The sequence below is a fragment of the Ranitomeya variabilis genome, chromosome 6, assembly GCF_051348905.1.
Source record: "Ranitomeya variabilis isolate aRanVar5 chromosome 6, aRanVar5.hap1, whole genome shotgun sequence".
Taxonomy (NCBI): Eukaryota; Metazoa; Chordata; class Amphibia; order Anura; family Dendrobatidae; genus Ranitomeya; species Ranitomeya variabilis.
Window position 1 is genome coordinate 276654175 of NC_135237.1, and position 26932 is coordinate 276681106.

At 43.1% G+C, this 26932-nt stretch overlaps 1 protein-coding gene across 1 annotated transcript in view; it reads right to left on the minus strand.

Moving 5' to 3' along the window:
* CTNNAL1 (catenin alpha like 1) overlaps positions 1-26932 on the minus strand; it is a 382380-nt gene that overhangs the window by 53830 nt on the left and 301618 nt on the right. Inside the window, exon 12 of the mRNA XM_077269686.1 lies at positions 808-845. Within this exon, the coding sequence (XP_077125801.1) occupies positions 808-845 (38 nt within the window). The remainder of the gene's footprint in view (positions 1-807; positions 846-26932) is intronic.

The window sequence follows — 26932 nt, forward strand, 5'->3', positions numbered from 1 at the left end:
TCTTCATTGCCTTCAGTTTGTAGGAGGTGACATGGAAAAAGCAAGCAGGAGGCAGGAAGCTGCATCACATAGGATATAGAGTCTCTGCAGTGAGAGATGGGATAGCAGTTCTATGTCACGGAGCCATCGCCACTACCCTCAAATAGTACACAGGGCAGAGCAAAGCCAGAGGCTTCACTGGACATGTAATCTGCATCAAGGATTCCATATTAAAGCAGTTATTTCCCACAAAATCAAGATATGAGTATGGGATAACCTGGTGATTGCTGGGGTTCTTCCTACTTGACCCCAGCAATCCCAAGAACAGGTCTATACAGTCCTATCTGCAGTAGAGTTGCGCAATGCTTAACCCAGGTCTCAGGTTCACTGGGGGCCCCAGCAGTTGTACCCCCAGCAATCAGCACGTTATCCCCTATTTGGTTCATACAGGCGAATTTAATTTGGGGGGAATAATTCGTTAAAAGGATAGATGGAATGAACATAGATTAACAGAAATAGCACATCAGCCATTTCTTCAACAATAGCTATAAAGTACAGGCAATAATATACAAGCAAAAAAATGCTGTATTCCGTTTTTAATTGGGCTCTGCAGATCTGGGAATTTATCCTTCTAGGAATTATTAATGATCCACAATTTACAGAAGCCACATTTATGTATGTATTACCTGTATGTGTGTTCATCATTACCTGTATGGCAATTTGTATGATATGAATGAGTATTAACAAGTAACATACCTTATATTAATACAGATGGAGACACTAATAAAATATTAAGCATTAATTGACAATATAAAATAAATAACTTACCCCTGGTCTTGGTAGAGAAAGATATGCACGCTTGTCTCCTGCCAAAATAAAAAGACATATGAATGTAAATCACTCTCACAGTCTTGCCTGTATAACATATGTATGCCATCCCTATTCACACCCACACTTCTCTACAAAAGCTTACCATACTGGCATGCTAACTATCCAAGACAATGGAGCATAGTCATCCATACTGTGTAAAGGCTATGACCACATGTTTGGTGATTCATTAACGATTTTTTTCAGATAGAATTATTACAAAAGTCCAAAATCGGATACCTAACAGAAACTTCGGGATCTGTTTTATATCTATTTGCATCAACTTATATTATTTACTAGCTGAAGAGCCCGGCGTTGCCTGGGCATAGTAAATATCTGTGGTTAGTTATAGCACCTCACTTCTCTTATTTTCCCATCACCCCTCTCATTTAGCACCTCACTTCTCATTTTCTCCCTCACACCTCTCATTTTCCCCCTCACTTCTCTCATTTTCTCCCTCACACCTCTCATTTTCCCCCTCACACCTCTCATTTTCCCCCTCACTCCTCTCATTCCCCCTCACTCCTCTCATTCCCCCCTAACACTTGTCATTTCGACCTCACATCTGTCATTTTCTGATCACTCCACTATTTTCCCTCACTCCTCTCATTTTGCACTCACACCTTTTCATTTTCACCTCACACCTCTCATTTTAACCTCACACCTCTCATTTTCCCCTCAGTATATACAGGTTTGTCATCTCCCTTATATATAGTATACACCTGTATGTCATCTCCTGTATATAGTATATACCTGTATGTCATCTCCCCTGTATATAGTATATACCTGTATGTCATCTCCCCTGTAAATAGTATATACCTGCTGTATGTCATCTCCTCCTGTATATTGTTATACCTATGTGTCATCTCCTCCTGTATATAGTATATACCTGTATGTCATCTCTTCTGTATATAGTATATTCCTGTATGTGATCTCCTCCTATATATAGTATATACCTGTATGTCATCTGTATATAGTATATACCTGTATGTCATCTCCCCTGTATATAGTATATACCTGTGTGTCATCTCCTCCTGTATATAGTATATACCTGTATGTCATCTCCTGTATATAGTATATACCTGTATATCATCTCCCCTGTATATAGTATATACCTGTATGTCATCTCCTCCTGTATATAGTATATACCTGTGTGTCATCTCCTCCTGTATATAGTATATACCTGTATGTCATCTCCTGTTTATAGTATATACCTGTGTCTCATCTCCCCTGTATATAGTATGTACTGTACCTGTATGTCATCTCCTGTATATAGTATATATCTGTATGTCATCTCCTCCTGTATTAGACCTCGTTCACACGTTATTTGGTCAGTATTTTTACCTCAGTATTTGTAAGCTAAATTGGCAGCCTGATAAATCCCCAGCCAACAGGAAGCCCTCCCCCCGGCAGTATATATTAGCTCACACATACACATAATAGACAGGTCATGTGACTGACAGCTGCCGTATTTCCTATATGGTACATTTGTTGCTCTTGTAGTTTGTCTGCTTATTAATCAGATTTTTATTTTTGAAGGATAATACCAGACTTGTGTGTGTTTTAGGGCGAGTTTCCTGTGTCAAGTTGTGTGTGTTGAGTTGCGTGTGGCGACATGCATGTAGCGACTTTTGTGAGATGAGTTTTGTGTGGCGACATGCGTGTAGCAACTTTATGTGTGTCGAGTTGCATGTGACAGGTTAGTGTAGCAAGTTGTGTGCAGCAAGTTTTGCGCATGGCGAGTTTTGCGCGTGGCGAGTTTTGTGCGTGGTGCGTTTTGAGTATGTGCAAGTTTTGTGTGAGGCAACGTTTGCATGTGTTGCAACTTTTGTGCATGTGGCAATTTTTCCACGTGTGCAAGTTTTGCGGGTGGCGAGTTTTCCATGAGGTGAGTTTTGCACGTGTGGCGGGTTTTGCGTGAGCCTAGTTTTGCATGTGGCGAATTTTGCGCGTGGCGAGTTTTGAGTGGCGACTTTTGTGTTTCGACTTTTATGTGGTGAGACTGGTGTATGTGTGGTAAAATGTGTGCTGAGGGTGGTATATGTGTTCAAGCACGTGGTAGTGTGTGGCGCACTTTGTGTGTGTTCATATCCCCGTGTGTGGTGAGTATCCCATGTCGGGGCCCCACCTTAGCAACTGTACGGTATCGCCCTCATTCTGTAAGTCCCCCTTGTTCACATCTGACAGCTGTCAATTTGCCTCCAACACTTTTCCTTTCACTTTTTCCCCATTATGTAGATAGGGGAAAAAATTGTTTGGTGAATTGGAACGCGCGGGGTTAAAACTTCACCTCACAACATAGCCTATGCTTCTCTCGGGGTCCAGACGTGTGACTCTGCAAAATTTTGTGGCTGTAGCTACGACGGTGCAGATGCCAATCCCGGACATACATACACACACATACACACACACACACACACACACGTACACACATTCAGCTTTATATATTAGAATATGCTTTATTATATAGCACCATTATATTCTGCAGCACTTTACAGAATTTATCATCACTGTCCCTGATGGGGCTCACAATCTAAATTCCCTATCAGTAGCTCTTTGGAATGTGGGAGGAAACCGGAGAACCCGGAGGAAACAAACACGGGGAGAACATACAAACCGCTTGCAAATGTTGTCCTTGTTGTGGTTTGAACCCAGGACTTCAGCGTAGCAAAGCAACAGTGCTGCTGCCCACTTTTGTTCGAAACCGGTTTTATTGCAGATGTCTCTGAACACCTCCACTGTGCTGGACAAAAACTCATCCTTAAATTGCTGACACAATGGATTATGACTCTTCTCCCATAGACTTGAATGAAACCTGACTTGTCCATTCTATCTGCTGTTTTCTGAGGTCATCCAAAAAACAGATAGTAGGACATAAAAGATGCAAACAGATGATATATTAGGAAAAATAAAACACGCTCACGTGAGTTTTGCATTGAATAATTTCAGTTTTTATATGCTCCCCAGAAGGATCATTTAAAAAAAGTGATATGTGAACAAAAATTAATTCTGAAAGTGAACCTGACCAATGATACATGTTGCCAGACCCAAGGGAAGCACATATCAGGCATTGGCGGTATGACTCAAACAAACTCTGCACAAGTAGGCACTGACCTGTCAATCCAAGGCAACGGGCTGGGACATGGGAAAATATACTGTACATTACAGTACTGAACTAAGTGTTACCTCATGCCTGAAACCAGCATTAAAGGTTTGCAGACTGCTAAAGTATGGCAGTAGATCAAAACACTACTATTATACTGCATAAATTATGCGCAAAATAGTAAAGATGGACACAACTCTGAGTAGGTCAAAATTAATACACTTTATTTGAATGAAATAAAATAAACATGTAATGCAAAAGACTACAAAACCTCTAGTGTGAGGGATGGGAAGGATAAAGATCTCAAAACATGATTATAATTCATTATTGCACAAAAACCCCATTATGGCCATATGTCAGGGCGCCCCCTGAGGAAGCTTAGAACGAAAGTGAGTCGGGTTGAGGGATGGAGGAGAGACGGCTTCACTACACATTGCTAATAAGTCCACCCAGCAGTGCTCTGCATCCATCTATAGGAATTTGTGATGTTTCAAAATCGCTGCAGGTATTGCGTTATCTACATGTAGTTTTAAGATGCTGCATGCTACATTTATTCATTAGACTGCACAAATATTGACCAAGTATCCATGTGCAATAGCATATGGCCATAACAGGGGTTTTGTGCAATAATTTTAATCATGTTTTGAAATGTAATCTCTGTAGGATAAGCACTGGCACTTTAAAGGACACATATACAGCATTGATAGAGAATTTAGCCTACTCTAGGTATACACAATTATGCCTAATATAAAACGCAGTACTGTGCTATTTAATATTAGTGCTTTGTTTCTGACCGTCGTATAATCCTGCTTCTCTACCTGAACGTTTAATCTTACAAGTATATGACACTTTCAGTGTATGAGGTCTTTATCATTCCCGTCCCTCACACTAGAGGTTTTGTAGTCTTTTGTATTACATGTTTATTTTACTCTAATAAAGTGTACTAATTTTGGCCTACTCAGAGTTGTGTCCATCTTTACTATTTTGAGAATAATAATAATAATAATAATAATTTTATTTATATAGCGCCAACATATTCCGCAGCGCTTTACAAGTTATAGAGGGAACTTGTACAGACAATAGACATTACAGCATAACAGAAATCACAGTTCAAAACAGATACCAGGAGGAATGAGGGCCCTGCTCGCAAGCTTACAAACTATGAGGAAAAGGGGAGACACGAGAGGTGGATGGTAACAATTGCTTTAGTTATTTGGACCAGCCATAGTGTACGGCTCGGGTGTTCATGTAAAGCTGCATGAACTAGTTAACAGCCTAAGTATGTAGCAGTACAGACACAGAGGGCTATTAACTGTATAAAGTGTATGAGAACACGATGCAAGGAACCTGATTATGTTTTTTTTTTTTTAATTTTAATTAGGCCACTCAGGGATAGTTAGGTTAATGCGTTGAGGCGGTAGGCCAGTCTGAACAAATGCGTTTTTAGGGCACGCTTAAAACTGTGGGGATTGGGGATTAATCGTATTAACCTGGGTAGTGCATTCCAAAGAATCGGCGCAGCACGTGTAAAGTCTTGGAGACGGGAGTGGGAGGTTCTGATTATTGAGGATGCTAACCTGAGGTCATTAGCGGAGCGGAGGGCACGGGTAGGGTGGTAGACTGAGACCAGAGAGGAGATGTAGGGTGGTGCTGAGCCATGGAGTGCTTTGTGGATGAGGGTAGTAGTTTTGTACTGGATTCTGGAGTGGATGGAATAATTTATGTGATATAATGGTACTCTTTTTCTCTATAATCCCTTCCAGTGACACAGTATTTTCATGGATCACCCCTTTTGATATAATTTGCTAAAGTGTGGCACCTGCCAATATAGGCAATATCTAATTAATTTGTGCTACCAAATCAAGCAATGCTTCTAGATCTGCTGGAATACACATACGGCATATATAAGATGGAATGAAGTACAACTGCTCAGACACAAGCTTACTAAGTGCTGAATTAGCTGCAGTCCTAATTTAGATTTTCCTCACTCAGTTTCCCTATGCAGCGAGATGTGAAAATGGAAGAATAATTTACTCTCTTCAAAATAATTGCAGTCGAGCTAACATAATTCTATGTGAAAAATAATCATGGGTTGGAAATACTTCATGTGAAGTGATTGCGCTGGCAGTCATGTATATTTATTTAAATTAGACTAGTCATATTTTATTGCAATAAAATAACAAAATACATAAGATATTAAACAGGAAATGCAAAATAATGTGGATAAAATGGTTTCTTCAGCTGTACACTGCTAGACAAATTCTGATGATTCCTCTAGTAACAAACACCACCAAATACCAAGTGACAAATGAGTTTAAATCACAAAAACAAATATTTACAGCACCACAGTTATAAAGCAAATCAAGTGAGTACTCAATGTATCACGGTCTAATAAATTACAGTGGGAAAAGTATTTGCTACGCTGCCAATTTTGCATGTTTTCCCACCTACAAAGAATGGAAAGGTCTGTAATTTTTATCATAAGTACATGTCAACTGTAAGAGACAGAATCTCAACATAAAAACCAGAAAATCACATTGTATCATTTTTATATAATGAAATAGAATTTTATTGCATGAAATAAGTATTTGGTCATCTACAGTGGGCATGGAAAATATTCAGACCCCTTTATATTTTTCACTGTTTCAATGCAGCCATTTGGTACATTCAAAAATGTCAAATTCATTTTTTTCTCATTAATGTACAGTCTGCACCCCTTCTTAACTGAAAAAACAAACAAACAGAAATGTAGAATTTTTTTTTACATTTTTAAAAAAGAAAAACTGAAATATCACATGGTGATTAGTGATGAGCGAGTGTACTCGTTGCTCGGGTGGTCTCTGAGTATTTTGTAACTGCCCGGAGATTTATTTTTTGTTGACGCAGCTGCATGATTTACGGCTGCTAGCCAGCCTGAGTACATGAGGGGGTTGCCTGGTTGCTAGGGAATCCCCACATGTATTCAAGCTGACTATCAGCTGTAAACCATGCAGCTGAGGCAACGAAAACGAAATCTCCGAGCAGTTACAAATACCGTATATACTCGAGTATAAGCCGACCCGAGTATAAGCCGACCCCCCTAATTTTGCCACAAAAAACTGGGAAAACTTAATGACTAGAGTATAAGCCTAGGGTGGAAAATGCAGCAGCTACCGATAAATGTCAAAAGTAAAAATAGATACCAATAAAAGTAAATTTAATTGAGACATCAGTAGGTTAAGTGTTTTTGAATATCCATATTGAATCAGGAGCCCCATATAATGCTCCATGCAGTTTATGATGGCCCCATAAGATGTTCCATATTAGAATATGCCCCATATAATCCTGCATAAAGGTTAATAAAGGCCCCATAAGATGCTCCATAGACACATTTGCCCAATATAATGCTGCACAAATGCTGATTATGGCCCCATAAGATGCTCTATAAAGATATTTGCCCCATATAGTGCTGCACAAACCTTTATTATGGCCCTATAAGATGCTCCATACAGACACTTGCCCCATATACCGTAGTGCCCTACAAACGTTAATTATGGCCCCATACAGACACTTGCCCCCATATAGTGCTGCACAAACGTTATGGCCCCCATATAGTGCTGCACAAACATTATGGCCCCATATAGTGCTGCACAAACATTATGGCCCCATATAGTGCTGCACAAACATTATGGCCCCATAAAGTGCTGCACAAACATTATGGCCCCATATAGTGCTGCACAAACATTATGGCCCCATATAGTGCTGCACAAACATTATGGCCCCATATAGTGCTGCACAAACATTATGGCCCCATATAGTGCTGCACAAACATTATGGCCTCATATAGTGCTGCAAAAATGTTATGGCCCCATATAGTGCTGCACAAATGTTATGACCCCATATAGTGCTGCACAAATGTTATGGCCCCATATAATGCTGCACAAACGTTACGGCCCCATATAGTGCTGCACAAATGTTATGGCCCCATATAGTGCTGCACAAATGTTATGGCCCCATATAGTGCTGCACAAATGTTATGGCCCCATATAATGCTGCACAAACTTTATGGCCCCATATAGTGCTGCACAAACGTTATGGCCCTATAGATGCTCCATAGACACTTGCCCCATTTGCTGCGATAAAAAAAAAAAATCACATGCTCACCTCTCAGCCGGTCAGGCCCCCGGCACTTTCAATAGTCACCTGCACCTCGTTCCGGCGCCACTCCATGTTCAGCACCGACGTTCAGCAGAGGGCGCGCACTAACCACGTCATCGCGCCCTCTGACCTGAGCGTGACAGCTGAAGACAGAGCGGCGCCCGGAACGAGGAAAGGTGACTATCGCGCAGCGCTGCGCTCCCCTCCCCGTATACTCACCTGGTCCTGGCGTGGTGCAGTTCCTGGCTTCCCCGACGCCGCAGTTTCATCCTGTACTAAGCGGTCATCGTTACCGCTGATTACAGTAATGAATATGCGGCTCCACCTCTATGGGAGGTGGGGCCGCATATTCATTGCCATAATGAGCGGTACCATGTGACCGCTCAGTACAGGAAGAAGCTGAAGCTGCTGCTGCCAGCGCCGGGGAAGCCAGGGACCGCGCCTGGACTAGGTGAGTATTTTTAGACAGGCCCCGCTCCCCCTCCCCTGCCGACCCCTGGGTATGACTCGAGTATAAGCCGAGAGGGGGACTTTCAGCCCAAAAAAGTGGGCTGAAAATCTCGGCTTATACTAGAGTATATACGGTACTCAGAGATCACTCGAGCTTGCTCGGGAAAACCCAAGCAATGAGTATACTCGCTCATCACTAATGGTGATAAGTATTCAGACCCTTTCCTCAGTATTGAGTAGAAGTACCCTTTTGAGCTAGTACAGCCATGGGTCTTCTTGGGAATGATGCAACAAGTTTTCCACACTTGGATTTGGGGATCCTTTTCCATTCTTCCTTGCAGATCCTCTCCAGTTCCGTCAGGTTGGATGGTGAACATTGGTGAACAGCCAATTTAAGGTCTCTCCAGAGATGCTCAATTGGGTTTAGGTCAGGGCTCTGGCTGGGCCAGTCAAGAATGGTCACAGAAATGTTCTGAAGCCACTCCTTTGTTATTTTAGCTGTGTGCTTAGGGTCATTGTCTTGTTGGAAGGTGAACCTTCGGCTAAGTCTGAGGTCCAGAGTACTTTGGAAGAGGTTTTTCATCTAGGATATCTCTGTACTTAGCCGCATTCATGTTTCCTTCAATGGCAACCAGACGTCCTGTCACTGCAGCTGAAAAACACCCCCATAGCATGATGCTGCCACCACCACGTTTCACTGTTAGGATTGTATTGGGCAGGTGATGAGCAGTGCCTGGTTTTCTCCACAAATACCGCTTAGAATTATCACCAAAAAGGTCTATCTTCATTTCATCAGACCAGAGAATCTTATTTCTCATTGTCTGGGAGTCCTTCATGTTCTTTTTTAGCAAACTCTATGTGGGCTTTCATATGTCTTGCACAGAGGAGAGGCTTCCGTCGGGCCACTCTGCCATAAAGGCCCGACTGGTGGAGGGCTTCAGTGATAATTGACCTTGTGGAACTTTCTCCCATCTCCCTACTTGATCAGTGGAGCTCAGTCACAATGATCTTGGGGTTCTTCTTTACCTCTCTCACCAAGGCTCTTCTCCCACCATTACTCAGTTTCTCTGGACGGCCAGGTCTAGGAAGAATTCTGGTGGTCCCAAACTAATTCCATTTAAGGATTATGGAGGCCACTGTGCTCTTAGGGATCTTGAGTACTGCAGAAATTCTGTTGTAACCTTGGCCAGATCTTTGCCTTACCACAATTTTGTCTCTGAGCTCCTTGGCCAGTTCCTTTGACCTCATGATTCTCATTTGGTCTGACATGCACTGTGAGCTGTGAGGTCTTATATAGACAGGTATGTGCCTTTCCAAAACAAGTCCTATCAGTTTAATTAAACACAGCTGGACTCCATTGAAGGAGTAGAACCATCTCAAGGAGGATCACAAGGAAATGGACAGCATGTGACAAATATGAGTATCTGAGCCAAGGGTCTGAATACTTATGACTGACGCAAGAAAGAAAGACAGTATCAGATCGGCACTGAACGAGCTGTCATAAAGCAATCCAGCTGCGAGGCTAATAGCTTCTTCACAAGTCAGACGGAGTCAGCTACTAGTGAAGTGGGGGCGGTGCTCTGCAGCTAAAGTCAATGATTCACATGAGAATGAGGATAAAGAAAGAATGCGGCACTCACCCGGTTTCTTCCACTGTAGTTCATTCTTTATTGAGCGTGGCAATCCATGTTAAACACGGCACAATACAGGCTAAGGCATGAGGAGGGAGCAGTGGGGGAGTGTGCAGAGACAAGACGGACGACGGCCGTTTCACGCTCAGGCGCTTCTACGGGTCCATGTCATGTCATGGACCCGTAGAAGCGCCTGAGCGTGAAACGGCCGTCGTCCGTCTTGTCTCTGCACACTCCCCCACTGCTCCCTCCTCATGCCTTAGCCTGTATTGTGCCGTGTTTAACATGGATTGCCACGCTCAATAAAGAATGAACTACAGTGGAAGAAACCGGGTGAGTGCCGCATTCTTTCTTTATCCTCATTCTCATGTGATACTTATGACTGATATTTCATTTTTTTTAAAAATAAATTTACAAAAATTTCTACATTTCTGTTTTTTTTTTTCAGTCAAGATGTGGGGTGCAGAATGTACATTAATGAGAAAAAAAAGTGAACTTTTTTGAATTTACCAAATAGCTGCAATGAAACAAAATGGGAAAAATGTAAAGGGGTCTGAAAACTTTCCATACCCACTGTGCCAACAAGCACGTATTCTGTCTCACACAGTCCTGTTGGTTTTTCTTTAAGAAGCCCTCCTACTCTGCATTTATTACCTGTATTAGTTGCACTTGTTTGAACTCATTACCTGTATAAAAGATACCTGTCCACACACTCAATCACACTCCAACCTCTCCACCATGGCCAAGACCAAAGAGCTGTCTAAGGACACCAGGGACAACATTGTACACCTGCACAAGGCTGGGATGGGCTACAGGACAATAGGCAAGCAGCTGGTTGAGAAGGCAAAACTGTTGGCACAATTAATTAGAAAATGGAAGAAATACAAAATGAATGTCAATCTTACTCAGTCTGGGGCTCCATGTAAGATCTCACCTAGTGGGGTAAGGATGATTCTCAGAAAGGTCAGAAATAAGCCCAGAACTACATGGGAGGACCTGGTCAATTACCTGAATTGAGCTGGAATCAGTGTCTCAAACATTACCGTTAGTAACACACTATGCTATGGATTAAAATCCTGCAGTGCACGCAAGGTCCCCCTGCTCACACCAGCACATGTCCAGGCCCGTTTGAAGTTCACCAATGACCATCTGGATGATCCCGAGGAGACATGGGAGAAGGCCATATGGTCAGATGAGACAAAAAAAATATCTTTTTGGCATCAACTCCATTCGTCGTGTTTGGAGGAAGAAGGATTAGTAGAACCTCAAGAACACCATGCCAACTGTGAAACATGGTAGGAAAATCATCATACTTTGGGGGTGCTTTTCTGCAAAGGGGACAGGACAACTGCACAATTTTGAAGAGAGGATAGATGGGGTCATGTATTGTAAGATTTTGGCCAACAACCTCCTTCCCTCAATAAGAGCATTGAAGATGGGTCGTGGTTGGGTCTTCCAATATGATAATGACCTGAAACACACAGCCAGGCCAAATAAGGAATGGCTCCATAAGAAGAATTTAAAGGTGAGGAAATGGCCCAGCCACTGCATAGAATTGAGCGAATATGTTCAGAATCAGTTGCAGAATCTGAATTTGCCATGTTCGTGCCATATTGGTACCCTATTCATGCCATATTTATGTTTGATGATCGGTTCCAAACATATTCGTTCATTTCTACTCCCATTTATTCCAATGACGTTTGGCTCCTACTACAATAACAATATTGCCGTAACCGGAAACAAATTTTGAAAAATTCGCTCAACTCTACTAGCCAATCTCCAGATCTGAATCTAATAGAAAATCTTGGAAGGGAGCTGAAACTCAATGTTGCCAAGTGACAATCCCGAAACCTGAAAGATCTGGAGAAGATCTGTATGGTGGAGTGGGCCAAAATCCCGACTGCAATGTGTACAAACTTGGTTAAGAACTACAGGAAACGTCTGACCTTTGCAACTGCAAACAAAGGGTTCTGTACCAAATATTAAGTTCTGTTTTTCTATTGTATCAAATCCTGAAAATGTTTCAAGAGGTAGGGCTGCTGTCCAGGATTTAAAAAGTAGAGAGCATTAGCCATGCTATTTATATTTTGCAGTTTATAAAAATTCTTTACATAAAAAGTCCTGCCGTCTTAGAACAGTGATCTTTATGGTTGTATTTGCATTAATGGTACTTTCAGAGGCTGTTATCAAAGCAATAACAGAAGCCCATGCTGTTTCATGTTTTTGATTAAGATGAATATTGAGTAGTGCAGAACGCATCAGTGTTACGGGCAATAACTAGCTATGTAACAAGTAAAAAAATTCCTACTGAATAAATATTTAATACCGTGTTAAATAGTAAAGTGTATGTTATGACATTTGCTGAACATAAATGTGCTCTCTTTACAGTATAATAAATAAGAAAGTTCAGAAAATCCTTTGTGTGACCGTGCAGTTTCCAGCCAGACAATCCCTAGGGGCTGCTCTTTTTAGGATGTGCTGGCGCATTTTAAATACTTTTTGACTGTCAATCACCTATTAAAGAGAATATGTCAACAGGTTTTTGCTACGTCATCTGAGAGCAGCATATTGTAGCAAAAGAGACCCCGATTCCAACGATGTACAGTTGTGACACAATCAGAGCTTTTAATTGCAGAATTAACCCTTTCAAGAAGCAGTCCTTTTTCGTTTTTGCGTTTTCGTTTTTCGCTCCCCTCCTTCCCAGAGCCATAATTTTTTAAATTTTCCGGCAATATGGCCATGTGAGGGCTTATTTTTTGTGGGACAAGTTGTACTTTTTAATAACACCATTGGTTTTACCATGTCTTGTACTAGAAAATGGGAAAATAATTCCAAGTGTGGTGAAATTGCAAAAAAAAGTGCAATCCCACACTTGTTTTTTGTTTGGCTTTTTTGCTAGGTTCACTAAATGCTAAAACTGACCTGTCATTATGATTCTCCAGGTCATTATGAGTTCATAGACATCAAACATGTCTAGGTTCTTTTTTATCTAAGTGGTGAAAAAAAATTCCAAACTTTGCAAAAAAAATAAATAAAAATTGCGCCGTTTTCCGATACCCATAGCATTTCCATTTTTCAGGATCTCAGGTCGGGTGAGGGCTTATTTTTTGCGTTCCTAGCTGACTTTTTTAATGATACAACTTTTGGCAAGATACGTTGTTTTGATCGCCCGTTATTGCATTTTAATGCAATGTCGCGGCAACCAAAAAAACGTAATCCTGGCACTTAGAATTTTTTTCTCGCTACGCCATTTAGCGATCAGGTTAATCCTTTTTTTTTTAATTGATAGAACGGGCGATTCTGAACGAGGCGATACCAAATATGTGTATGTTTGATTTTTTTTTAATTGTTTTATTTTGATTGGGGCTTAAGGGGGATGATTTAAACTTTTATATATTTTTTTTTTAAACATTTTTTTTTAACCTTTGCCACTCTTCAATAGCCTCCATGGGAGGCTAGAAGCTGGCACAACTGGATCGGCTCAGCTACATAGCAGCGATCATCAGATCGCTCTTATGCAGCTGAATTACAGATTTGCTATGAGCGCCGACCACAGGGTGGCGCTCACAGCAAGCCGGCATCAACAACCACAGAGGTCTCAAGGCGACCTCTGGTTGTTATGCCGACACATCGCTGACCCCCGATCACATGACGGGGGTCGGCGATGTGCGTATTTCCGGCCCGATGGCCGGAAGCGGTAGTTAAATGCCGCTGTCAGCGTTTGACAGCGGCATTTAACTAGTTAATAGCGGCGGGTGGATCAGCTGACATGTCGCGATTTTGATGTGGGCTCAGCGCCGGAGCCCACATCAAAGGGGGAGACACGATATGCGCAGTACTAGTACGGCGCATGTCGTGAATATCATTACAAGAGCAGCAAACAGGTATTTGACGCTGCTGGTGCCTATGAAGTCCTGCAAACCTTAAGGTGTGGGAACCTCCAGAGGCTTGCATTGTGCATACACTTACAATTCGGCCATTCCTAAACAGTGCTCACAAGCAGAAACAGTGGGCCCAGACATACATGAACACTAAAATGATAAATACAGCGGCGCTAAAGTGCACAAGAGTTTCAGCAGCAAAATAAAAGACAATAGTCACCTAATTGTCAATAATATTTAGTATCTAGTAAAATATTAAAAATAATTTGTGCTCAAAACTTCTTGTTTATAAAATGGAGTAAGAATTAATATTAGTAAACATTCAGCCATAAACCATAACTAAGAATTAGTACATAAACCTAATGTCACGCGCTGAAAGTCGCTGAATATTTGTTTTAGATACTTTAATCCCAAGAGGACTCAACAGTGAATTATTTGGCTTCTATTGACTGGTTTGCCAATCTATTAGTATGATTAACTCATTTAGTATGATCATATAAAGATCCCTAATACCTGCAGCAGGACCAACCCTGAAGAAGGAAACAGATGTTTTCCAAAACGCTTTGGAATGTTTATGGTCCTTACTACAATCCGTAGCTACTACAGCCTGGCGGTGTCACTTCCTGTCTGACGTCATGCAGGTCCTGCACTGATAGACAGGAGCAAGACCATTCAGCGTGACTGGCCCACCGCGGTTGATTTATTGCAGACCGCTACAAGGATTTCAACAGGAGCAGCTGTCACCGGCCGGGACAGCGCTCCCATCCATTGGTTTGCGTGTGAGACTGCCGTCTCACTGAGGAACGCTGTGTTAATCACAAGTATTGGGAGCATTCATCTATTCCACAGAGGAGCTCTTTTCCGTATCATTTAGGTATTGTTCTCTGGTGCAACTCTAGATGGTCCAGATGGATGTAGTGGATGGTTGGTAGATGGCCACCACGTTCCAACAAAGCTGTGACGTCAGCAATGAGGTTGCGGAGTCATGTTTTGGGCGGAATCATGAGGAGAGATTTCTGACTCACCTTTTCCATAGTACAAAAAGAACCGTGCCATCATCTTTAAGCATGACAATGCACAACTTCATGCTGCAAAGAATACCTCTATTACCTGCTATGGGCATGAAAGGAGAGAAACTCATGGTGTGGCCACCATCTTCCCCTGACCTCAACCCTATTGGGAGGAGGTTATTTAGCGTGCACTCAGCCTAATGAGACGAGGTGCTGGTGTAATGGACCAAAGGCCCTAAATAGCAATTTATAAAATTCACCGCACTCTCTTTAGATAAGTGTCAAAATTGTAACAGTTTATTCAACCTGAATTGAATTGGGAGCGTAACAGAATATTACAGCATATGCGATTACAACGTTTCGGCTCGACCTGAGCCTTTATCACGTTATCGCTGTAAAGAAAATACATGAACAAAATAAAATAAATAACATAGATCAGATGGTATAATGTCCATAAATAAGCAATCCTAGATCAGGAATAAGAAAGCAACATAAAACTGATCAAAACAAACATGTCCACCGATAGGGACATAGGAGGATGTCCGAGAAGGTGAGGAAACAGGGATTGGGAATCTGAGTAGGGTAGAGAAGGTCTCGTGCATCCTGTAAGTAGGGATGGTAGAGTGAGATCAATCCAGATACATACTGATAAACATGTATAGTTATTGCATCGCATTGGTACATGGCATTATAAAGCAGAGATGGTAGAGTAAATACCAGGATGAAAAGGATTATCAATTTAAATATATACTAAGAAGCATGTATAGTCATTGTATCGCATAAGTATGGCCTGGCATTATCAAAACACAACATCATAAGGCAAATGGCGCAGAGATTTTACCTTGTTCCAATTAAGGATAGTATGTGAGAAGGGATAAGTCCCAGTGATGTAGCACAGATTCTGCAGAAAATAGTGAACAAGGGTTAGCCAGTGAAGAATACCGGAATAGTGCCCAATAATGCTATCTAGGTTACCTTTCAGTAATGTACTGGTATGTAAATAGGTAGGTACACTAACAGAGGTTCCCCTATGGAGGGTATGGACCTATAGGAAGTAAATGATATGTGTTCATTGTCCATCTGGGTGCCCGTAATATGTCATAATGGGAGAAACCCTGTGTACTGGCGATTACCTTGCTGGTCCTTCTGTAGAGCGGCGCTCCCGCGCTGTGCTCAGTATCAGCGTGTGTCAGGTGCATGGCTGGGACAGCGTGTGCTGGTTAAATCATCGCCGTACTGGAAGTGGACGGCGCAAACCGGAAGTGACATAGCGCTACTGTGTGGGGCCTCAGTGCGCATGCCAGGTGCTTGTTATGGCAACCTTGTAACTAAGCGCTGCTGGTAACTAGGATCAGAGCGCTGTGTGGGGCATACAGTGTCCTAGGGATAATGCAGAGGCCGTAAACAATGGTTATAGGTACTGGTAATTATGCCTAAGTGTTTTATAATGTAGAATAGGAACAAACACAGGATATCAGGGGGAGGATGAAATCATAAAAATAAAAATAAAAATAAAATAATAGTATTGAAGGCAGAGTAGGACAAATCAGGGGACTGGGGCAACTCACCCACATTAGAGTTACGGGTCCTATGGGGTAGTATTTTAATGAGTCTGTAAAAGAGAATACAGTTATTAGGTTGTTTAGCAAGGCTCATATTAACCAATCAATTTCCCTATTAAGCCCTCTAGGGGCCAGAGTGTCAAGTTTGTATATCCAGAAGGTTTCACGTGCTCTGAGAAGTTTAACATGGTCTCCTCCTCTCCTAGGGCGGGGGACCTTTTCAATTACCTGGAATTTTAGCTGTGCCACAGTATGTTTGAATTTAGTAAAATGATCTGGTAAAGGCAACCAGTTTTTGCCGCATCTGATGGTAGATTTGTGGCTAGAAATTCTGTCTTTTATGTGTTGAGTAGTCTCCCCTATGTAGAGGAGACCACATGGACATTTAATTAAATATACGACAAAATTTGAATCGCAAGTGTGGAAGCCACGTATTGGATAAGATTTGCCAGTTCTAGGGTGGGTTACGGTGCTGGATTTGATGACATTCGAACAAGCTGCACAATTAAGGCACGGGAAGGTGCCATTGCGCTGAGTGCTTAATAGTCTCTGTGTGGTGGTAGGTCGCTTGCTACCAATGTCCGCTCTCACGAGTTGTTGATCCTTAATATTGGGTGGTCTTTTATTGCACATCAGAGCTGGTTCTTTGAAAGAAGGTACACCCGGATAAGCTTTGGCTAGAAGTGGCCAGTGTCTCCTAATAATTGAATGGATTTTAGGAACCAACGGGTGGAACACATGTACAAATGGGACCCTCTCACTTGTATTGCTCGGGGGCCGAGGAGGTGGAGGTGACAGAATGCGTGCTTTCTCATCGGCGAGAAGTTTAGAGGGATAGCATCGTGCTTGAAATTTAGATGACATGGTGGACAGTCTATCGTTAAGTTTGACAGGATCAGAGACAATGCGGGCTACTCTGTTGAGTTGTGAGCGTGGCAGGCTGTTTTTCAGTGAACGCGGGTGGCAACTAGTGTAATGTAGGAGGCTATTGCAGTCGGTGGGTTTACAATACATATCTGTGGAGAGACCTCCATTGGTATCCTTCACGACTGTGGTGTCTAAAAAGGGTACTGAATCGGTGTTGTAATGGATGGTAAATTGGAGCTCTGGGAGGATGGAATTCAGGTAAGAATGAAAGCCTAATAATGTATCCGGGGTGCCTGTCCAGATAAGGAAAATGTCATCAATGTAGCGGTGATAACATAGCGCGTGTTGTGAAAAGAGTTCGTTGGTAAACACATGGGTTGTCTCGAAATGGTTCATGAATGCATTTGCATAAGCTGGCGCAACGTTCGAGCCCATCGCGGTCCCGCACTTCTGGATATAGAAGGTGTCCTCGAATAGAAAGTAGTTCTCATACAGCACTAAGGTGAGTAGATCTAGACAGAATTGAATAGCATCCTCTGGAATTGTAGATTGGTGTAACAGGTGTTTAGTGGCCTCAATCCCTTTTGTGTGTTGAATTGCCGTATACAGGCTATTGACATCAAGCGTAACCAGGGTACTATTGGGTGGTACTGTGCCCAGCTGTTTGATAATGTTTAGGAAATGACCGGTGTCAAGGAGAAAAGATTGGGTGGTTTTAACCATGGGTGTCAAGATCCTCTCCAGAAAGATAGATAAAGGAGACAGGACAGAGTCTGTGGAGGCCACAATGGGGCGACCTGGGGGATTTAGTAGGGATTTGTGGATCTTGGGTAACACGTAAAATACAGGTGTTATCGGATGGAGGTTAACCAGGAAAGTCGCAGTTTTCTGATCAATAGTGTGTTTGACCAGATATGTGTCGATAACACTTTTAATTTTGCGACTAATGGCTGCCACTGGGTCCCTAGGTATGATACCGTAGGTGTTGGTATCTGCTAGTTGGCGATTAATTTCCCCGATGTACTGTGTACGATTCATTACTACGATTGCTCCCCCCTTATCGTAATCGCAATCGTAGTAATGAATCGTACACAGTACATCGGGGAAATTAATCGCCAACTAGCAGATACCAACACCTACGGTATCATACCTAGGGACCCAGTGGCAGCCATTAGTCGCAAAATTAAAAGTGTTATAGACACATATCTGGTCAAACACACTATTGATCAGAAAACTGCGACTTTCCTGGTTAACCTCCATCCGATAACACCTGTATTTTACGTGTTACCCAAGATCCACAAATCCCTACTAAATCCCCCAGGTCGCCCCATTGTGGCCTCCACAGACTCTGTCCTGTCTCCTTTATCTATCTTTCTGGAGAGGATCTTGACACCCATGGTTAAAACCACCCAATCTTTTCTCCTTGACACCGGTCATTTCCTAAACATTATCAAACAGCTGGGCACAGTACCACCCAATAGTACCCTGGTTACGCTTGATGTCAATAGCCTGTATACGGCAATTCAACACACAAAAGGGATTGAGGCCACTAAACACCTGTTACACCAATCTACAATTCCAGAGGATGCTATTCAATTCTGTCTAGATCTACTCACCTTAGTGCTGTATGAGAACTACTTTCTATTCGAGGACACCTTCTATATCCAGAAGTGCGGGACCGCGATGGGCTCGAACGTTGCGCCAGCTTATGCAAATGCATTCATGAACCATTTCGAGACAACCCATGTGTTTACCAACGAACTCTTTTCACAACACGCGCTATGTTATCACCGCTACATTGATGACATTTTCCTTATCTGGACAGGCACCCCGGATACATTATTAGGCTTTCATTCTTACCTGAATTCCATCCTCCCAGAGCTCCAATTTACCATCCATTACAACACCGATTCAGTACCCTTTTTAGACACCACAGTCGTGAAGGATACCAATGGAGGTCTCTCCACAGATATGTATTGTAAACCCACCGACTGCAATAGCCTCCTACATTACACTAGTTGCCACCCGTGTTCACTGAAAAACAGCCTGCCACGCTCACAACTCAACAGAGTAGCCCGCATTGTCTCTGATCCTGTCAAACTTAACGATAGACTGGACACCATGTCATCTAAATTTCAAGCACGATGCTATCCCTCTAAACTTCTCGCCGATGAGAAAGCACGCATTCTGTCACCTCCACCTCCTCGGCCCCCGAGCAATACAAGTGAGAGGGTCCCATTTGTACATGTGTTCCACCCGTTGGCTCCTAAAATCCATTCAATTATTAGGAGACACTGGCCACTTCTAGCCAAAGCTTATCCAGGTGTACCTTCTTTCAAAGAACCAGCTCTGATGTGCAATAAAAGACCACCCAATATTAAGGATCAACTCGTGAGAGCGGACATTGGTAGCAAGCGACCTACCACCACACAGAGACTATTAAGCACTCAGCGCAATGGCACCTTCCCGTGCCTTAATTGTGCAGCTTGTTCGAATGTCATCAAATCCAGCACCGTAACCCACCCTAGAACTGGCAAATCTTATCCAATACGTGGCTTCCACACTTGCGATTCAAATTTTGTCGTATATTTAATTAAATGTCCATGTGGTCTCCTCTACATAGGGGAGACTACTCAACACATAAAAGACAGAATTTCTAGCCACAAATCTACCATCAGATGCGGCAAAAACTGGTTGCTTTTACCAGATCATTTTACTAAATTCAAACATACTGTGGCACAGCTAAAATTCCAGGTAATTGAAAAGGTCCCCCGTCCTAGGAGAGGAGGAGACCATGTTAAACTTCTCAGAGCACGTGAAACCTTCTGGATATACAAACTTGACACTCTGGCCCCTAGAGGGCTTAATAGGGAAATTGATTGGTTAATATGAGCCTTGCTAAACAACCTAATAACTGTATTCTCTTTTACAGACTCGTTAAAATACTACCCCATAGGACCCGTAACTCTAATGTGGGTGAGTTGCCCCAGTCCCCTGATTTGTCCTACTCTGCCTTCAATACTATTATTTTATTTTTATTTTTATGATTTCATCCTCCCCCTGATATCCTGTGTTTATGTTCCTATTCTACATTATAAAACACTTAGGCATAATTACCAGTACCTATAACCATTGTTTACGGCCTCTGCATTATCCCTAGGACACTGTATGCCCCACACAGCGCTCTGATCCTAGTTACCAGCAGCGCTTAGTTACAAGGTTGCCATAACAAGCACCTGGCATGCGCACTGAGGCCCCACACAGTAGCGCTATGTCACTTCCGGTTTGCGCCATCCACTTCCGGTACGGCGGTGATTTAACCAGCACACGCTGTCCCAGCCATGCACCTGACACACGCTGATACTGAGCACAGCGCGGGAGCGCCGCTCTACAGAAGGACCAGCAAGGTAATCGCCAGTACACAGGGTTTCTCCCATTATGACATATTACGGGCACCCAGATGGACAATGAACACATATCATTTACTTCCTATAGGTCCATACCCTCCATAGGGGAACCTCTGTTAGTGTACCTACCTATTTACATACCAGTACATTACTGAAAGGTAACCTAGATAGCATTATTGGGCACTATTCCAGTATTCTTCACTGGCTAACCCTTGTTCACTATTTTCTGCAGAATCTGTGCTACATCACTGGGACTTATCCCTTCTCACATACTATCCTTAATTGGAACAAGGTAAAATCTCTGCGCCATTTGCCTTATGATGTTGTGTTTTGATAATGCCAGGCCATACTTATGTGTTTTGATAATGCCAGGCCATACTTATGCGATGCAATGACTATACATGCTTCTTAGTATATATTTAAATTGATAATCCTTTTCATCCTGATATTTACTCTACCATCTCTGCTTTATAATGCCATGTACCAATGCGATGCAATAACTATACATGTTTATCAGTATGTATCTGGATTGATCTCACTCTACCATCCCTACTTACAGGATGCACGAGACCTTCTCTACCCTACTCAGATTCCCAATCCCTGTTTCCTCACCTTCTCGGACATCCTCCTATGTCCCTATCGGTGGACATGTTTGTTTTGATCAGTTTTATGTTGCTTTCTTATTCCTGATCTAGGATTGCTTATTTATGGACATTATACCATCTGATCTATGTTATTTATTTTATTTTGTTCATGTATTTTCTTTACAGCGATAACGTGATAAAGGCTCAGGTCGAGCCGAAACGTTGTAATCGCATATGCTGTAATATTCTGTTACGCTCCCAATTCAATTCAGGTTGTATAAACTGTTACAATTTCAACCCTATTGGGAACATTTGTAGTATCCTCAAGCAAAAGATCTATGAGGCTGGGAGGCAGTTCACATCAAAGCAGCAGCTCTGGGAGGCTATCCTTACATTCGGCAAAGAAATCCAAGCGGAAACTATCCAAAAACTCATGAGTTCAATAATTGCAAGAATTGTGAAGGTGGTCGCAGAGAAGGGTCTTATGTTAAAATGCAACACAGCCTGTTGAGATGTTTTTGATTAAAAAATTCAGTAAATGTGACCGCTTAATGCTGGAAATTCTACAAATTACCATTCTCAGTTCCTTACAACCTATAAAACGTTTGGAAACTTTGATGTGCATAACCATTTGGAACAGTACATTTTGAGGTTTTTTTTATACAATTATTGGGAGGTTTGTCCAATAAAATTTAATTTATGCTTTAACATTTGATGATTTGAACTCTATACTCATTCATTTGCATCAACCATTTAGGAAAATCAGAGGAAAAATAGCATTTTGCTAAATAAGAGAACGGACCACACCTCCAAAATTCATACAATGATCTAAAGCCAAAATATATATCTGAACATGAGGTTGTTACCTTAACATTCTGATCAGACTGTATGAACCTCAAACTCTCAGTGGGTCCTAACTTATAGCTTACAGCTACAATGCACCAGCATGGTGGGTGCCCTGGTGTCTCACAGTGCTCATGCTACATGACTGAGCCCCCACAAGCACAAAAGCACAGCAAAAATGGCAGCCACACAACAACACCACCAATGAAAGGAGCATTGTGTGACTCATCTTCCTCAAGCTCTCAAATGAGAGCAAAAACAGGGTGAAACCCCTTTGCGTTCTCCTGCTAATTTAAATTTACCTGTGCTTGAGGAAGGAGAGTTTGAGGAAGAAGAAGGATGAGTACAACCCCAAGAACCCCTTCCCAATCGTGAAGCATGGAGGGGTAACATCATACTTTGGGGGTGCTTTTCTACAAAGGGGACAGGATGACTGCACCGTATTGAAGGGAAGATGGATGGGGTACTGAAAGATTCTGAACAACAACGTCCTTTCCTCAGTAAAAGCATTGAAAGTAGGTTGTGGCTGGGCCTTCCAGCATGACAATGACCTGAAATACACAGCTAGGGCAGCTAAGGAGTGGCTCAGTAAGATGCATTTCAAGGTCCCAAAGTGGCCTAACCAGTCTCCAGACCTGAACGCAATATAAAAATCTTTGGAGGGAACTGAAACATAATGTTGCCCAGTGACAGCCTTTAAACTTGAAAGATCTGGAGAAGATCTGTATGGTGGAGTGGGCCAAAATTCCTGCTGCCGTGTGTGCAAACTTGGTCAAACTACAGGAAACGTCTGACCTCAATATTTGGTACAGAAACCTTTGTTTGCAATTACTAAGTTCTGTTTTTCTATAGTATCAAATACTTTTTTCATGCAATAAAAAGCTAATTAAGTAAAAATCATACAATATGATTTTCTGGATTTTATTTTTAGATTCTGTCTCTCACAGTTGAAGTGTACCTTTAATAAAAATTACAGATCTCTCCATTCTTTGTAGGTGAGAAAACTTACAAAATCAGCAGTGTATCAAATACTTATTTTCCGCACTGTATTTTAATGAAGCGGGCATGCTTAGGTCAGGAGATGTGTGGCCAGCCCACGCATTGCGATGCAACATCGGACTGATTATAATGCATATCTCAAACAGCCCTCACTGTCAGGTATTTCCAGGTGTAAAGGGCCCATTTAGAGAAACTGAGTGTGGCCATTAAATGACTGCTGATTGTTGAAGGTTTTCTGGCCTTTTTAGACAGGTTGACCAGAATTCTATAAACACAGAACGTTTGTTTTTATGGCATTCACTGTATAGTAGAAAAGCCTTGTAAACACAATCCTACAAGTCACTATGATTATGGTGATAACAAACTTACATTTTAAATTTATTTTAAAGGGCCACTGTCACCCCCCCCCAGGCGTTATAAACTAAAAGAGCCACCTTGTGCAGCAGTAATGCTGCAGTCTAACAAGGTGGCTCTTTTAGTTTTTGATTAAGTTATTACCGCAATAAAACGTTTTAAAAATTGGCCAAACGTACCAGCGATTGTACCGGGAGGCGGTCCGAAGCGTCCTCTATGAATCTTCAAACTGCCGTCACTCTTCTCTTCAGGGCCGATGGTACCCGCCCCCTTCGCGTTGTTGCTTCAAATCCGGCGCCTGCGCTGTGCGTGCCTGCCTGGGGCCTGCGCAGTCTTCTTTGGCCGTCATCACTCACACGCAGGGTGCCTGACTGCGTCTGTGCGGGCAGTGCGGCCGCCCTGTTACTGAATCCCCGCCCCGCACTGTGTTATTCATTATGCACACTGCGGGGCTGGCATTCCTGGGCATGCGCACTGCACTGCGCTGTTCAGGCCCTCCCCCAGCTCGGACGTTCTCCCTTGTCTGACGTTGCCCCTGCTCCCCCGCCTTCCGGCATTATTTTCGGCTGCCAGATTCCAAAATCTGGTGAGGATTAGTGTATATGGCGGCAAGCTGCTGTGTGCTTTGTCTCTCTCTATGTGTTTGTATGTTTTAATGCAAATGCATATTTACACCAGCAGCAATGAAAATTTGGTACTTGTGTGGGTGGCCATAAATTACAAAGCACTGATGATCAATACTGTTTTTTGGGGAGCATTATAGGTTTACATTGCGTTCGGGCAATACGTTTTGCGAATATAGCTAGCGTATTGCACCAGCGCAATGTCTTTAGCGGGATTGCTTTTGCCGATCCCGCTATCGCAGATCCACAATCTGCGCTAGCGAGGAACGGAGCTGGGACGCTGAAAGCAGCATCTGAGGTCCGACTGAAAATAACGGCACATCGCAAGGGCGTGCCTAAAAAATGGCATGCGCTAGCGATGCGATCCAGATCCTAAACACATTGCCGTCAATGGGTGCGCTAACGGACCCGTTGCATGGCGTAACTTGCGACAATCACGCCATGCAGCGTACTCCTTTAGCGTTAACCCATTAACGCTTAGTGAACCTATTCGTAACGCATTGAACATCAGTAAAGGAGGAGGGGTCTGCATTATACCACATCAAAGAACAATAAACGTTGAGGGGTGACCATTATTACACCGTACTGCAGATCAATGCACGGTCAGGGGTCTGCATTATTATACCGCACTGATCATCAATAAACGGTGAGGGGGATCATTATTATTCCGCACTATAGATCTATAAACGGTCATGGTGGAGCATTGAGTGGAGCACTTAAATACGTGGCACTGAAATACGTGACACGTGGCACTGAAATACGTGGCACTGAAATACGTGACACGTGGCACTGAAATACGTGGCACTGAAATACGTGGCACGTGGCACTGAAATTTGTGGCACGTGGCACTGAAATACGTGGCACTGAAATACGTGGCACGTGGCACTGAAATACGTGGCACGTGGCACTGAAATACGTGGCACGTGGCACTGAAATACGTGGCACGTGGCACTGAAATACGTGGCACGTGGCACTGAAATACGTGGCACGTGGCACTGAAATACGTGGCACTGAAATACGTGACACGTGGCACTGAAATACGTGGCACTGAAATACGTGGCACGTGGCACTGAAATACGTGGCACTGAAATACGTGGCACGTGGCACTGACGTGGCACGTGGCACTCAGTGCCACGTATTTCAGTGCCACGTGTCACGTATTTCAGTGCCACGTATTTCAGTGCCACGTGCCACGTATTTCAGTGCCACGTGCCACGTATTTCAGTGCCACGTATTTCAGTGCCACGTATTTCAGTGCCACGTGTCACGTATTTCAGTGCCACGTGCCACGTATTTCAGTGCCACGTGCCACGTATTTCAGTGCCACGTATTTCAGTGCCACGTACCACGTATTTCAGTGCCACGTATTTCAGTGCCACGTGCCACGTATTTCAGTGCCACGTGTCACGTATTTCAGTGCCACGTGCCACGTATTTCAGTGCCACGTATTTCAGTGCCACGTGCCACGTATTTCAGTGCCACGTGTCACGTATTTCAGTGCCACGTATTTCAGTGCCACGTATTTCAGTGCCACGTGTCACGTATTTCAGTGCCACGTGCCACGTATTTCAGTGCCACGTGCCACGTATTTCAGTGCCACGTGCCACGTATTTCAGTGCCACGTGTCACGTATTTCAGTGCCACGTATTTCAGTGCCACGTATTTCAGTGCCACGTGTCACGTATTTCAGTGCCACGTGCCACGTATTTCAGTGCCACGTGCCACGTATTTCAGTGCCACGTGCCACGTATTTCAGTGCCACGTATTTCAGTGCCACGTACCACGTATTTCAGTGCCACGTATTTCAGTGCCACGTATTTCAGTGCCACGTGTCACGTATTTCAGTGCCACGTGCCACGTATTTCAGTGCCACGTGCCACGTATTTCAGTGCCACGTGTCACGTATTTCAGTGCCACGTGCCACGTATTTCAGTGCCACGTGCCACGTATTTCAGTGCCACGTGTCACGTATTTCAGTGCCACGTATTTCAGTGCCACGTATTTCAGTGCCACGTGCCACGTATTTCAGTGCCACGTGCCACGTATTTCAGTGCCACGTGCCACGTATTTCAGTGCCACGTATTTCAGTGCCACGTACCACGTATTTCAGTGCCACGTATTTCAGTGCCACGTATTTCAGTGCCACGTATTTCAGTGCCACGTGTCACGTATTTCAGTGCCACGTGCCACGTATTTCAGTGCCACATGCCACGTATTTCAGTGCCACGTATTTCAGTGCCACGTACCACGTATTTCAGTGCCACGTGCCACGTATTTCAGTGCCACGTGTCACGTATTTCAGTGCCACGTATTTCAGTGCCACGTGTCACGTATTTCAGTGCCACGTATTTAAGTGCTCCACTCAATGCTCCACCATGACCGTTTATAGATCTATAGTGCGGAATAATAATGATCCCCCCTCACCGTTTATTGATGATCAGTGCGGTATAATAATGCAGACCCCTGACCGTGCATTGATCTGCAGTACGGTGTAATAATGGTCACCCCTCAACGTTTATTGTTCTTTGATGTGGTATAATGCAGACCCCTCCTCCTTTAGTGATGTTCAGTGCGTTACGAATAGGTTCACTAAGCGTTAATGGGTTAACGCTAAAGGAGTACGCTGCATGGCGTG